At 60.7% G+C, this 13688-nt stretch overlaps 1 protein-coding gene across 5 annotated transcripts; it reads left to right on the forward strand.

Annotated features, from left to right (window-relative positions):
- The first annotated feature begins 5225 nt into the window (after positions 1-5225).
- On the forward strand, positions 5226-10353 carry NR4A2 (nuclear receptor subfamily 4 group A member 2). 5 transcript variants are annotated; one of them, XM_021545685.4, is made up of 7 exons: positions 5226-5347; positions 5479-6344; positions 7172-7301; positions 7384-7547; positions 7933-8135; positions 8518-8696; positions 8775-10353. In XM_021545685.4, exons 2-7 carry the CDS (start codon positions 5481-5483, stop codon positions 9029-9031), a joined length of 1797 nt encoding a protein of 598 aa, XP_021401360.1. In that variant the 5' UTR covers positions 5226-5347; positions 5479-5480; the 3' UTR covers positions 9032-10353. The 5 variants fall into 5 exon arrangements, with proteins under 5 accessions (XP_021401360.1, XP_085440197.1, XP_085440193.1 ...); XM_085584071.1 differs by having other exon boundaries at positions 7384-7472; XM_085584067.1 differs by having other exon boundaries at positions 8518-10353.
- Positions 10354-13688: the final 3335 nt, after the last annotated feature.

The raw sequence follows: 13688 nt of genomic DNA on the forward strand, positions 1-13688 counted from the left end.
CCACGAACGCCTGGTGCCAGCGGCCATGCCCGCACCGCTGACCTCGGGAGCGCACCGGGAGCAGGAGCAAAGGGACAGTGACACTCCATTGAAACTTTCAGGGAAGTCCAGGGCTCTGAGACGGCCAATTCGCTCTGGCAGCGCCACCCCCACGCTCTGGTTGCTCAGCAGGACATGCAGCTTCGCCCGGCTCCAGCCTCACACGGACGCGCTGGGGGTGTCACAGCTGCCGTGGGATGCCCTGGTGGAACACGAGGCTGCGCCCCGGGACCTGAGTGCCCAGGACTGATCCCAGTGCTCGCCAGTGCTGCTGGGGCCGGAGGGAGCTGGGAGCTGCTGCTGGATCTCCGATCCCCGGATCTCCGATCCCGGATCTCCGGCCGGGGCCGGGCTGCCGGGGGCCGCGCACCGGCTCCAGCCCGTGCCTCGCTTCCCTCTGGGACCTCGCAGCTCGTGTGGGACTGGGCAGGGGACACTGCGGGCCTCCTTCCCTCTGGAAAGCGCTCCCGGAGTGCCGCCGCTCCGTGGGTGCCGGTGATGGCAGCAGCGCCGCTGCCCGTGCGCGGGGCATGTCCCTGGTGTGGGCACGGGCGGGGGCTGGCGGGGCCCTGGCACTGCCCCGTCACCCCCAGCCCGGGCAGGGCAGGGCACCCAGCCCCGGAACACACCGACTCCTCCTGTACCCGCGCCTCTTCGGCGCTCCGAAACTTCTGCTCCGTGGAAGAGGCAGCAAAGCTCTTCCCTCCCAAAAATCTCTCCAGACACACGAGGCAGGTTAGGCAGGGCGTGTGAGCAGTGAAAGCGTGTCCGTGGAGGGAAAGGCCTGATGCAGGAGCTGCACTGGCGCTGCAGGAGCTGCACTGGCGCTGCAGGAGCTGCACTGGCGCTGCAGGAGCCTCTTTCAGGTGCCCACAGCCACAGCCCTGCTGTGCCCACCCAGCCCTGCCAGGAGGGTGTCTGAGGGAGCTGCTGGCCACGGGCACAGCGCTGACCCTGCCCGGCCGTGCTGGCTGCTGCCCTCGGCACTGCCCACCATGCTGCCAGGGCCCCCAAATACTGACAGTGCTCCCCCAGTGCCCCCAGTGCTCCCAGTGCCCCCAGCGCCCCCAGTGTTCCCAGTGCCCCCAGTGCTCCCAGTGCCCCCAGTGCTCCCAGTGCTCCCAGTGCCCCCAGTGCCCCAGTGTGCCACGCTGCCAGGGCAGCACTCCTGTGCCACCTCGAGGCTGCAGGGATGAAATCCTGCCCGTGGCACTTTTCCTGCTGGAGGGGAGCAGCCCCAGCACCACCGGTGGGCTAAAATTCAACACCACCGGCTCCGGGCTTCCTCATCCCGCACAGGAACCGCCTTCCCTTCCTCGGGCCTTGTGCACCGCCAGCGGGACCGGCGGGATTTGGGGTTTTTGTGGGGATGGAGCACCAGCTGCACTTCCACTCGTGGCTGGGCTGCAGAGCACAGCCGTGGGTTCAGCCGGGCTGGCCGGACCCCGCGGGGGCCGTGGGCTGCAGAACCTCACCCGTGGCACCCAGAGGTGCCAGGAAGGTGGGCTGGCCCTTCAGGGGTACGGTGGGGTGGTGCTCCCCGCGGGCAGCCCGGGCGCAGGGGGGCCTGTGCCCGCCCCGGGTGCCCACGAGCCCCATTTCCCATTCCCCCAGTTTGGGCCGCCTGGAGCTGCCCAGGGCTGGGGATCGGGCTGCTGCTTCCCACGGGAGCCCAGCCCGGGCTGAGGGACCAGCCCCGCTCCCATCCCCGGTGCCAGCCCCGCTCCCATCCCCGCTCCCAGCCCCAGTGCCAGCCCGGGCTGAGGGACCAGCCCCGCTCCCATCCCCGGTGCCAGCCCCGCTCCCATCCCCGGTGCCAGCCCCGCTCCCATCCCCGGTGCCCGCCCCGGTGCCCGCCCCGGTGCCAGCCCCGAGCAGAGCCAGGGCACGGAGCCCTCCCTGGCATCCCCCGGAGCACAGCGAGGTGCCCGTGGCCGAACACCCCCTTTGTACCCAGCGTCGCCCCGTGATTGTGTTTGCACTCATGGAATGTGGAGATCTTTTTGAAAAGCGTGCTGTCTGGAATGTTTGTTCTCCGCTTTTTTTCACATCATTACTCTGATACTGCTTGATTAGCTCCCTCCCCAGTCATGATTGGTAATTAAAATAGGCATTAAAATTAGTCACTTAGCAATTTTGCTGTTCAATTGGCAATTAAATTACTTAATTGCAATTAAAGTCCTAATTTTAATTGGCAAAATGATAGATGTAGATTTAAGATAATATGTATAAATACTTTAATAAGTGTCTATATAAGGATTACTTAATTACTCAACTTCAAGTTTATGCTGTTAACTTTAGAACTTTTAAGTGAGTAATGAAATTTATATTACATCTATTCTAAGGATATGGTAATTAGGTGTATCGCTTAGCCCTGAAAGGGCCTCGGCTGGGAGTTGGTGTGGGGTTGTGGGCTGGACCACGCTGGGGTGGGACTGAGGCCGAGGGTCCGTGGTGCTGCAGCCGAGGGCAGCCGGCCCAGCTCCTCCTGTGCTGAGCGACCCCAAAAATGCTGCTCTGAGAGCCCCGTGTGCCGGAGACTCGGGGTGTAACTGTGCGACCCCAAAAATGCTGCTCTGAGAGCCCGGTGTGCCTGAGACTCGGGGTGTAACTGTGTGACCCCAAAAATGCCCCTCTGAGAGCCCGGTGTGCCTGAGACTCGGAGTGTAACTGTGTGACCCCAAAAATGCCAATAGAGCCCCCAAAATAATGAATTAAATTGGGCAATGAAATAAATAGACATTAAAAAAATAGAAATTAATATAATAAGAAATAAAAAAAGAACAGAAATAACTAAAATACAAAATGTTACAATAAATAAATCCAAAATAAAAATAAAATAAAACCAATGCAATATATAAAAGAAAGAGAATGATAAAATAAAAATTAAATTAATAATAAAATAAAACACTAATAAAATAAAATACACAAAATGCAGGTGGGCAGTGGAAGCGAGGGCACACTGCACTCCTTTTGTGGCCTTGGCCTGGCTCTGTCCCCAGCCCTGCTCTGTCCCCAGCCCTGCTCTCTCCCATTCCCTGCCCTGACCCATTCCTGGCCCTGTCCCATTCCTGGCCTTGTCCCATCCCTGGCTCTGTCCCATTCCTGTCTCTCTCCCATTCACATTCCCATCCCCATTCCCACTCCCATTCCCATCCCCATCCCCATCCCCATCCCCATCCCCATCCCCATCCCCATCCCCATCCACATCCCCGTCCCCATCCTCATCCCCAGCCCCATCCCCATCCCCATCCCCATCCCCAACCCCATCCCCGTCCCCGTCCCCGTCCCCGTCCCCATCCCCATTCCCACTCCCATTCCCATCCCCATCCCCATCCCCATCCCCATCCCCATCCCCATCCCCATCCCCATCCTTATCCCCGTTCCCATTCCCATTCCCATTCCCGTTCCCATTCCCATTCCCATTCCCATTCCCACTCCCATTCCCATTCCCATTCCCATTCCCATTCCCATTCCCATTCCCATTCCCATTCCCATTCCCGTTCCCATTCCCGTTCCCGTTCCCATTCCCATTCCCATTCCCATTCCCATCCCGTTCCCCGTTCCCCGGCCGCGCGCGCCATTCCGGGGTTCCCGTCACGGTGACGCGCGCGGGGGGGCGGATCGGCCCCGCCCTATATGCAAATTAGGCCACGCCCCCTCCCCAGCCCCGCGCGCGGCCGGGGCGCGCCCCTCCTCGTGACGTCACGGCCCGGCGGCTCGGCGAAGGGCGCGGCGGCGCGCGCGGGGGGCGGGGCGGGGGGCGTGTCCGGGGCGGGGCGGCGGCGGCGGCGATTGGCGGGCGGCGCTGACGCGCGGTGACGCGCGGGGCTCGCGGCGCGCGTTGGCCGGCGGCGGCCGCGGCCACATAAACAAAGGCACATTGCGGGCGGGCACAGTCCGGCCGCCCGCGCCGCCGCCGCCGCTCCGCCGCGCCGCCGCTCCCGGTGAGTGCCCGCCGCTCCGCCTCCCGCCGCCCCTCCCGCCGCGGGTCCCGCGCGCGAGCCGCGGCGTGCGCCCCGACCGTCCCGTCCCGCGCCCGGTCCGCCCGGGCTGGCTGTCACCCGCGCCCCGCTCCGGTGCCGGCACCGCCGCGCCGGGAACCCCGCGCCTCGCCCGCGCTCCCGAGGGACGCGCCGCGGCTTCCCGGAGGGCGTGGAGAAGGGAACCGAGCAGCCGGTGCCGGTGACAGCCCGCCCGCGGGGAGCCTCCCGCCCGGTTAGGGAGAAAAGAGCCCCAGCCGAGCCCGAACGGGCTCCGCGAGGGGCGCGGGGCGGCCCTGCCCCGGCACCGCTCCCGCCGCCCGCGGCTCCGCAGGCGGGGCTCCCCCAGAGCCGGGCTCCGCGCCCGCGGCTCCGTGTGTCTGTCGGTCCCTGCTCAGGCGGCTCCGTGTGTCTGTCTGTCCGCGCTCAGCTGACTCCGTTTGTCTGTCGGTTCCCGCTCAGGCGGCTCCGTGTGTCTGTCTGTCCGCGCTCAGGTGACTCCGTTTGTCTGTCTGTCCGCGATCAGGCGGCTCTGTGTATCGGTCCCCGCGCCGGCGGCTCCGTGTGTCTGTCCCTCCACCGGCGCGTCCGTGTGTCAGTTCCCCGCCGGGGCTGCCTGACCGGCGGGTCCATGTGCCTGCTCCCCACCCCAGGTCCGTGTGTCTGTCCCCGCACCAGCCGCCCCTGCTGCCCGATCGGCGGGTCCGTATGTCGGTGTGTCCGTCCACTTGCCGGCCGCTCCGTGTGTTGGTCCGTGTGTCCGTCCGCTCACCGGCCGCTCCGTGTGTTGGTGCGTGCGTCGGTCCGTGTGACAGTCCGCTCACCGGTCGATCCGTGTGTCGGTCTGTGTGTCCGTCCACTTGCCGGCGCGTCCGTGTGTCGGTCCGTGTGTCGGTCTGTGTGTCCGTCCACTTGCCGGCGCGTCTGTGTGTCGGCCCGTGTGTCGGTCCGTGTGTCCAGCCGCTCACCGGCCGCTCCGTGTGTCAGTCCGTGTGTCGGTCCGTGTGTCGGTCCGTGTGTCAGTCCGTGTGTCGGTCCGTGTGTCCGGCCGCTCCGTGTGTTGGTCCGTGTGTCGGTCCGTGTGTCCAGCCGCTCACCTGTCGGTCCGTGTGTCCGGCCGCTCCGTGTGTCGGTCCGTGTGTCGCTCCGTGTGTCGGTCCGTGTGTCCGGCCGCTCACCGGCCGCTCCGTGTGTCTCTCGCAGCCGTCGCGCCGGGCAGGCTGGAGCCGCCGCCGCGCTCTGACCCCGCGGACTCCTCGCTCCCCGCCGCGCTCCGACGCTGTCCGCCCTCGGCTGCCCCGAAAACGCCGCTCCCTCGGCTGAAGGTTGGTGCTGCTCCGTCCCCGCGGCTCCGCGGCCCCGGCGGGGCCGGGGGTCCCGGCGCTCGGCCCGCGGCCGCCGGTGCCCGGCGCGGGGCGGCGCGGGCCGAGCCGACCTGCCGCTGTTTCGTTCGCAGCCATGCCCTGCGTCCAGGCTCAGTATGGGTCCTCGCCTCAAGGAGCCAGCCCGGCCTCCCAGAGCTACAGCTACCACTCCTCGGGAGAGTACAGCTCCGATTTCCTAACTCCGGAGTTCGTCAAGTTTAGCATGGACCTCACCAACACCGAAATCACCGCCACCACTTCTCTCCCCAGCTTCAGTACCTTTATGGACAACTACAACACGAGCTACGACGTGAAGCCCCCCTGCTTGTACCAAATGCCCCTGTCCGGACAGCAGTCCTCCATTAAGGTGGAAGACATTCAGATGCACGGCTACCAGCAGCACGGCCACCTGCCCCCGCAGTCCGAGGAGATGATGTCCCACTCGGGCTCCGTCTACTACAAGCCCTCGTCGCCCCCGACCCCCTCCACGCCCGGCTTCCAGGTGCAGCACGGCCCCGTGTGGGACGACCCCGGCTCCCTGCACAACTTCCACCCCAACTACGTGGCCACCACGCACATGCTGGAGCAGCGCAAAACGCCCGTGTCCCGCCTGTCGCTGTTCTCCTTCAAGCAGTCTCCGCCCGGCACGCCCGTGTCCAGCTGCCAGATGCGCTTCGACGGCGCCCTGCACGTGCCCATGGGCGCCGAGCCGGCCGGGCCGCACCACGGCGTGGACGGGCAGCCCTTCGCCGTGCCCGGCGCCATCCGCAAGCAGCCCTCCATGGCCTTCCCGGGGCTGCCGCTGGGCCACGCGCCGCAGCTGCTGGACAGCCAGGCGCCCTCGCCGCCGTCCCGCGGCTCCCCGTCCAACGAGGGGCTGTGCGCCGTGTGCGGCGACAACGCGGCCTGCCAGCACTACGGCGTGCGCACCTGCGAGGGCTGCAAGGGCTTCTTCAAGGTGAGCGGGGCCCGGCGGCCGCGGGGCCCGGGCGGGGCGGCGGCGGCGGGGCCCGCGGAGGCGGCGGGGGAGCCGGGATGGAAATCGGGTAGGACAGAGAACCGCGTCTGAGCTAACCATGTGGAACGGAATTCCCCGCGGTAAAATTAAGTGATCTCTTTATTTCGCCATCCTGATTGAATAATCTTATCATTTTAAATAGAGGAGGTCTCCAAGGAATGTAAATAATATGAATGCCCACGGATTTGTATTTACCGAGCGTCTCTTTCCCTCCTCTTGGCATATAAAACGCGGCTAGGAGCTGCGAGGTTAGCTTGGATGTTAACGCTGTCAATTTTCTCCTGTTAAATGCCCTGGGAAAAAAAAAAAAAAGAAAAAAAAAAAAAAGAAAGGAAAGGGGGGGGGAAGAAGGAAAAGGAAATAAAAGGGGAAAAAAGGGAAACTAAATAAAGGCGGAAAGGAAATAAAAATAAAGAGGGAAAAAGGGAAAGGAAATCAAGAAATAAAAATAAATCTTAAAAGGCAGAAGAAGGAAAGAGAATAATAGAAAGGAAAAAATTAAAAGGGAGAAGAGAAGAAAGGCGAAAAAGAGGAAGGGATATAAAGGTAAAAAAGAGGAGACGTGAAGGTAAAAAAAGGAAAATAAGATAAGGGGGAAAAAATGAAAGCGAGAGCAGAAAATGAAGGGGAACGGGAAGAAAAACAAAGCGGGAAAACGGAAAAGAAGATGAAGGGGCGGAAGGGAAACAGGAAAGCAGGGGGAGAGGGAGGTGCGGGAGCTGCAGGCAGGGCGGGCGGCGCTGAGCCGCTGCCCGGCCGGCCCGCAGCGCACGGTGCAGAAGAACGCCAAGTACGTGTGCCTGGCCAACAAGAACTGCCCGGTGGACAAGCGCCGCCGCAACCGCTGCCAGTACTGCCGCTTCCAGAAGTGCCTGGCCGTCGGCATGGTCAAGGAGGGTGAGTGTCCGTGTGGCCGGTGCCCGGTGTCCGCGCGTCCGTGCCCGCGGGGCCGGCGCCGCCTGACCCCCGTCTCTTGCAGTGGTGCGCACAGACAGCCTAAAAGGCCGGCGGGGCCGCTTGCCGTCCAAACCGAAGAGCCCCCAGGAGCCTTCTCCCCCCTCTCCCCCGGTGAGTCTGATCAGTGCGCTGGTGAGAGCCCATGTCGACTCCAACCCGGCTATGACCAGCCTGGACTATTCCCGGGTAAGCGGCACCGAGCTCGCGGAGGGACCCCGCCGCCGCCGCCGGGGAGGGGGAGCCGCCGGCCCCGCGGCCGCCGCGGGGGGACACCGGGGCTCGGCTCGGCGCCGCCGGGACCGGGGGCTCGGCTCGGCGCCGCCGGGACCGGGGGCTCGGCTCGGCCCCGCCGGCGCCGCCCCGGGATCGGGCCCCCGCGCACGGAGAGCGGCGGCCTCGGAGCGCCGTTCCTAATCGAATTAATTGCCCCGGAACATCTAATTTCCTCACCGGTCAGAGAGAGCTTTAATTGTTATCCCAGCCCGCTCCCCGGCCAGGGACGGGGTGAGCAATTTCACGGGTTATAGACTTTAGAGAACCTCATTAAGCGCTTTTTAAAATGAATTTCCAGTTCCAGGCTAACCCCGACTACCAGCTGAGCGGTGACGACACCCAGCACATCCAGCAGTTCTACGATCTCCTGACCGGCTCCATGGAGATCATCCGCGGATGGGCGGAAAAAATCCCCGGCTTCACCGACCTCCCCAAGACGGACCAGGACCTGCTCTTCGAGTCCGCCTTCCTGGAGCTGTTCGTGCTGCGCCTGGCGTACAGGTGAGCGGGGCAGGGAGGAGAGCCTTTCAAGGTCCACTGCTCTGCATTTTATTAACTCCTCGGTAATTAGGTGCCTCTTAAATCCTTCAGTTATTGCTCCTCAAGTAATTAGTTGTTTAGATTTTTCTCCCCCATCATCTCCTTTCTTATTATTTTTTATTTCTTTCCTGGTCTCGTTCTTTTTTCTCTTTCATTTCCTCTCCTCTCTTACCTTTCTCTCCCTCTCTGTCTTTCTTGCTTTCTTCCTTTCGCTCAATCTCTCTTTCTTTATTCTCATATTTTATCTTTTTCTTTCCTTTGCTCTGCTTTCTCTTCCTATCTAATTTTCCTCCCTCTCTCATTCATCCATCAGTTCATTCCGGGGTTGTCCCCTTCCTTCCAGGTCCAACCCCGTGGAGGGGAAGCTGATCTTCTGCAACGGGGTGGTCCTGCACCGGTTGCAGTGCATCCGTGGCTTTGGGGAGTGGATCGATTCCATCGTGGAGTTTTCCTCCAACTTGCAAAACATGAACATCGACATCTCTGCCTTCTCCTGCATCGCCGCCCTGGCCATGGTGACAGGTCAGTGTCCCCCTCCTGCTCCCCCGCCCGCCCTGCTGCGCGCCAGACCCGTAAGGTCCCGCTCCCTTCTCCTTGCAGAGAGGCACGGGCTCAAGGAACCCAAGCGGGTGGAAGAGCTTCAGAACAAGATCGTAAATTGTCTCAAAGACCACGTGACTTTCAATAACGGGGGGCTGAATCGCCCCAACTATTTGTCCAAACTCTTGGGGAAGCTCCCCGAACTCCGCACGCTTTGCACGCAGGGCCTGCAGCGCATTTTCTACCTGAAACTGGAGGATTTGGTGCCACCGCCAGCAATAATCGACAAACTTTTCCTGGACACTTTACCTTTCTAAGACTCTTCCCCGCACCTCCCGCTGACCCGAGGAGAAGCTCCAGCTGCCTGAAGGGGAGCTGGTCTGGGCCCAGAGCAGCACCCCTGGGTGCCAGCTCCCACCCAGCCAGCGCTGCGGGCTCCTGCAGCAGAGCGCGATGGGCATTTCGGCTCTGGGGCATCACGGACGCGGCTCACGGACCACACAGACACCATGGTATCAGCTTTTTATTCTCGGCTTCTAAGTGAATTTGTTATTCAGGACTTCTGGTGCGAGAGACAAGCCAGCCTGGCTCAGGCGGCAAAGCGAGCCTTGAGGCGACCCACGAGTCTCCCCCTCCTAAAGACTAAAGTTTTCTGCTGTAAGAGAAAGCTGTAATATACCCAAACCCCAAACGCTGCGTGGGTGGCGTGCCATTAATGAAGGCGAAGGCTTGTACATTTATCAGATGCAGTTTGGCTTTTTAAAAGAAAAAAAAAAAAAAAAGAAAATCTTCTGTGCCTATTTATGATGAAACATGGAAAATAATTCTAAAAAAAAATATAAAAAATAAAAGCTCAATGTGTTTGGGAAAAATAATTTAAAAAAAAAAGGAGAATTTAAAAAAAAAAAAAAAAAAGAAAATCCAATCTGTCCATACCAGGGAAGCATGACGATTCCAGGGTGACAATGTTATAGGCACTTGCTATTTCAGTAATGTCTATATTCTATAAATAGTATTTCAGACACTATGTAGTCTGGTAGCTTTTATAAAGACTGGTAGTTATCTAAGCTTCAAACATTTTCTCAATTGTAAAATAGGTGGGCACAAGTGTTACCCCCCGGAATCCCCCCCCAAAGGGACACATAGTGTTTGTAAACACCGCCCGACACCCCTTGTTTGTAAGTGTTGTATGTACTGTTGATGTTGATTAAAGAAGAAGTTTATATCTTGATTATTTTGTTGTCTAAAGCTAAACAGATCTTGCATGCAGCAGCTTTTGACTGTTTCCAGAGTGCTTATACTATACATAACTCCCTGGAAATTACTGAGCACTTTGAATTCTTGGTTTGTTTTGTTCCATTTGTTTTTTTATGTCTAAAAATTGTCGGTTAATATATTATTTTATGTTCGAGTAATATTTTTAATATTGCCATATTCTGTAGTATTTTTCTCTGTATACCCCGGTATGGCACACGGGAAAGTCGCTGCCTTTTTTTAATATGGTGTACGACAGTTAGAAACGCGGATTATTATTATTATAATTATTATTATTATTATTATTATTTTTTCTCCCGAGAACTCTTTCTTTGAGAAAGACAATTTTAATGTTTACAACAATAAAACATGTAAACGAATCGAATTTCGTCTCCTTTCTGCCGAAGTGCGAAGCTGCTCCGCCAGCCCCCGCCGCACCCAGGGGACAAAAGCCTCTGCCCGTGCGGCGATCCCGGAGCGGCGCTGCCCGCGGCCGCTGCCGTTCGGTGCCGCCGGCTCCGCGGGAGGAAGAGGAGGAAGAGCCGCGGCTCGGAGGTTGGTCCGTCCCCGCTTGCAGCGCGCTCGGTCCCCGCCGCTCCGGACCGCGCGTCCCGGCCCTCCTCCCTCGCCCGTCCCCCGCGCCGGCGTTCGCCCGGGCGCGTCCCTTCCCCGGGGGCCGATTCCTCCGGAAAACGCCTTTAACGGAGCCGCTTTATCCCCAAACCCGCGGCGGCGGAGGGGCTCGGGGGGCAGCGGGAGCACAGCGGGTGCGGGCAGCGGGCAGCGCTGCCCCCAAAGCCCCGCGCCGCTCGGAGCCCCGGGGTACCGACACCGCGCTCGGGGCACCGGCACCGCTACCGGGGTACCGACATCGGCACCGACACCGGGGCACCGACACCGCGCTCGGGGCACCGGCACCGCTACCGGGGTACCGACATCGGCACCGACACCGGGGCACCGACACCGCGCTCGGGCACCGGCACCGCTACCGGGGTACCGACACCGGGGCACCGGCACCGCGCTCGGGCACCGGCACCGCGCCCGGAGCCCCGCGGGCGCCGGGCCCGGGATGCGCTCGCGGGGGTTCCGCGCGTGTCGCGGGAGGAGGAACCCAAACTCCGCTGGTTCGTTCCGGAGGGACGGAACTTCGGCCTCTCGCCTCGGGAGCCAATAGAACGCCCGTGGGAGGGTGGGAGAGGCACGCCCGGGATCGCTTTTCCTCCTCTGTTCCACGCGTCCCGCGCTGCCCACGGACACGGGTGAGGGGCAGGCTCTCCCCGCAGCTGGCGGGGAACGTCCCGGGCTGTCCCTGTCCCGGTGCCGCATCCCCATCCCAATGCCGCATCCCCGTCCCGGTGCCGCATCCCCGACCCGGTGCCGCATCCCAGCCCCGGTGCGGCATCCCCGTCCCGGTGCGGCATCCCACCCGGGGTGCCGGGGATCTGCGATCCGCGGCTCTGCAGCCCCCGGTGCGGGCGAGCCCCGAGAACCCGGCTTGCCGGGAAGGGGCTTTGCGGCTCGCTCAGGCGAAAAATCCCGAGAATAAAGAGTTGTAAGAAGGAATAAAAGTCGGTGCCGCGGCAGGCGGGTGCTGGGGGCGCGCAGGGAGCGGGGCTGGGGCAGAGGCGGGTGCTGCCTAATTCATCCTGAGCCTGGCATCGCCAGGGGCACGGGCCGAGTAGTTGTGGCTTTAACCTAAACATTGTACCTGGAATACAGGTATACCCTAAATATGTAGAGAGAATACAGACATTCCTTAAATATGTGCGAATAAACATGGAAGTGTACATGCCTGTGCTATAGAAGGGGTTTGAAATACAAAAGAAAGACAGAAACCTGTTTATAGAAATAATTTAACAACTCGATCCTCCTCTAAATATCCCCCAGCTGCTCCCAATTCCTCCCAGAACTCAGCTGCTTCCACCACTTCAATCAGCGCCCTTTGCAGTAACTTTTCCAACAGCTTTAACCCTCTGCACCTGGGGAAAGCAGAATTTATCCTTCCCGGGCGGCCGTTTCACACCTGCCTCGGCTTTTCCCCCGCAGTTCCCCCGGGTGCGCTCCCGCCCCGGCCGCGGGGAGCTGCGGGGCAGCCGAGCCCGGACCCGGCACCGAGGTGGGCAGGGCACGGAGGTGGGCAGGGGCTGGGGGCACTGCTGGGGCTGGGGGCACTGCCAGGGCTCGGGGCGCTGCCAGGGCTCGGGCTGCGGGCGGCAGCGCTGCCACAGCCTCCGTGCTCCCTGCGCTCCTGCCCGCCGCGCTCTGCGGGCTCTGGCGAGGCAGGAAGGCGAGGAGGAAATGCTGGGCGCTGTGTAGAGACCTTGGGAAAAGCGTTCAGCTCCAGGCGAAGTACGGAGCTGAAGGGATGATTTTTAACTGGTGGTATCAATGGGAGGATTTATTAAAAGGTTTCACTTCTCCGGGCTTGCAATATTCCAGATCAATAGCTATCTTAATTATTCTAGCTCTGTGCTGCTGCTGGAATTTGTTACCGCTCGTGTGAGGAGCAGCCAGACCCATCCTGGTTTGCTCCCTCGGAATTCCAGGCTTTGTCATTCCTAACCAACCCACTGGGCTGTTTTGAACCCAACTTTGTGTTTTGCTCGCACAGTTGCACGGTTTTCTGTGGAGTTACTCCCCTGGTACACCGAGGTGCAAGGCTGGAGCGCGCTTGCTTTGTCTGGAGGTCGCAGTGGCGTTGCCAGAGAAGCCCCGGCACGGGAGGGTCGCTGCTCCTCTCCGGAGCTGGGCACCCTCCTCCTCCCGCCGTGGGTGGCTGAGGAGTTACACCGAGGCACGGTTTCCCCAAAACCGCCGAGATTTCCAAAGCTCACAAAGGAACGGCGGCGGGGTTCAGGCCAGGTGTCGGCTGCTCACCCTGCCCGCCGCGTTCCACTGGTGACATTTGAATTTCAGCCGCGTTTTTCGGAGGGTCTGGGCGATGTGATGATGGCCCGGGCGTGCTGGGCTCCGAGTGCCGCCGAACCGGGCTGACAGAGCGCCCCGCTGGTGCCTCGGGGACGAGGAGGTGCCGTGCTGCTCCTGCAGAGGAAAGCGGAGCGCCGCTGCTTTGGGAATGAACCGGCACACTCGCTTTCGGTCCTTGCCTAATTATCCCCATCTGTGTCACGGGCACCGCGAGCAGCCGGCAGGAATTCACCTCCGGGGTGCTCCGAGCTGGGAAATTGGTGTTTTATGCGATTTTACCCTCCTGGCTTTTCTTTAGTGGGAGAAATCCCCGGACCGGCTGCACGCAGAAGGCACCTTGGATGCACCTGTAGCTGATTTTTTTATGTATAAATAAACCCTGTGCTGCATAATCTGCACTTGCTGAAGCGTTAGCCCTGAGTAACCTCTGCAGCTGGGGATGGTGCAGAGGGAGATGTTGGTATTCATGAATGTTTTGACATATTTGACATTTCCTATGTGGTGTGCTTTCTCTCTTTTCCCGATTTCCTCCCGCCTCTGCTCCCCTGGTTTAGCAGTGAAGAGTTTCCTTCTCTGCTGCTGTGGCACAGCGTAGAGAAGCTCGAGCTTTGTGGGTTTGTTTGTTTAATTTATCTTATTTCAAAGTACGTGTCTATCAGAGCAGTGGCACTGCTGCATTTTGAAGGGACTGTTGCATGTTTTTGGGGTGCAGGGTGGCCAGGAGAGCTGCTTTGGATGGACCAGGTGATTTGTGCCTCCTCCAGGGCAGCCTGTCCGGCCCGCAGCTCCCGA

Source organism: Lonchura striata, chromosome 7 (genome assembly GCF_050655825.1).
Source record: "Lonchura striata isolate lonStrDom1 chromosome 7, ASM5065582v1, whole genome shotgun sequence".
Lineage (NCBI taxonomy): Eukaryota > Metazoa > Chordata > Aves > Passeriformes > Estrildidae > Lonchura > Lonchura striata.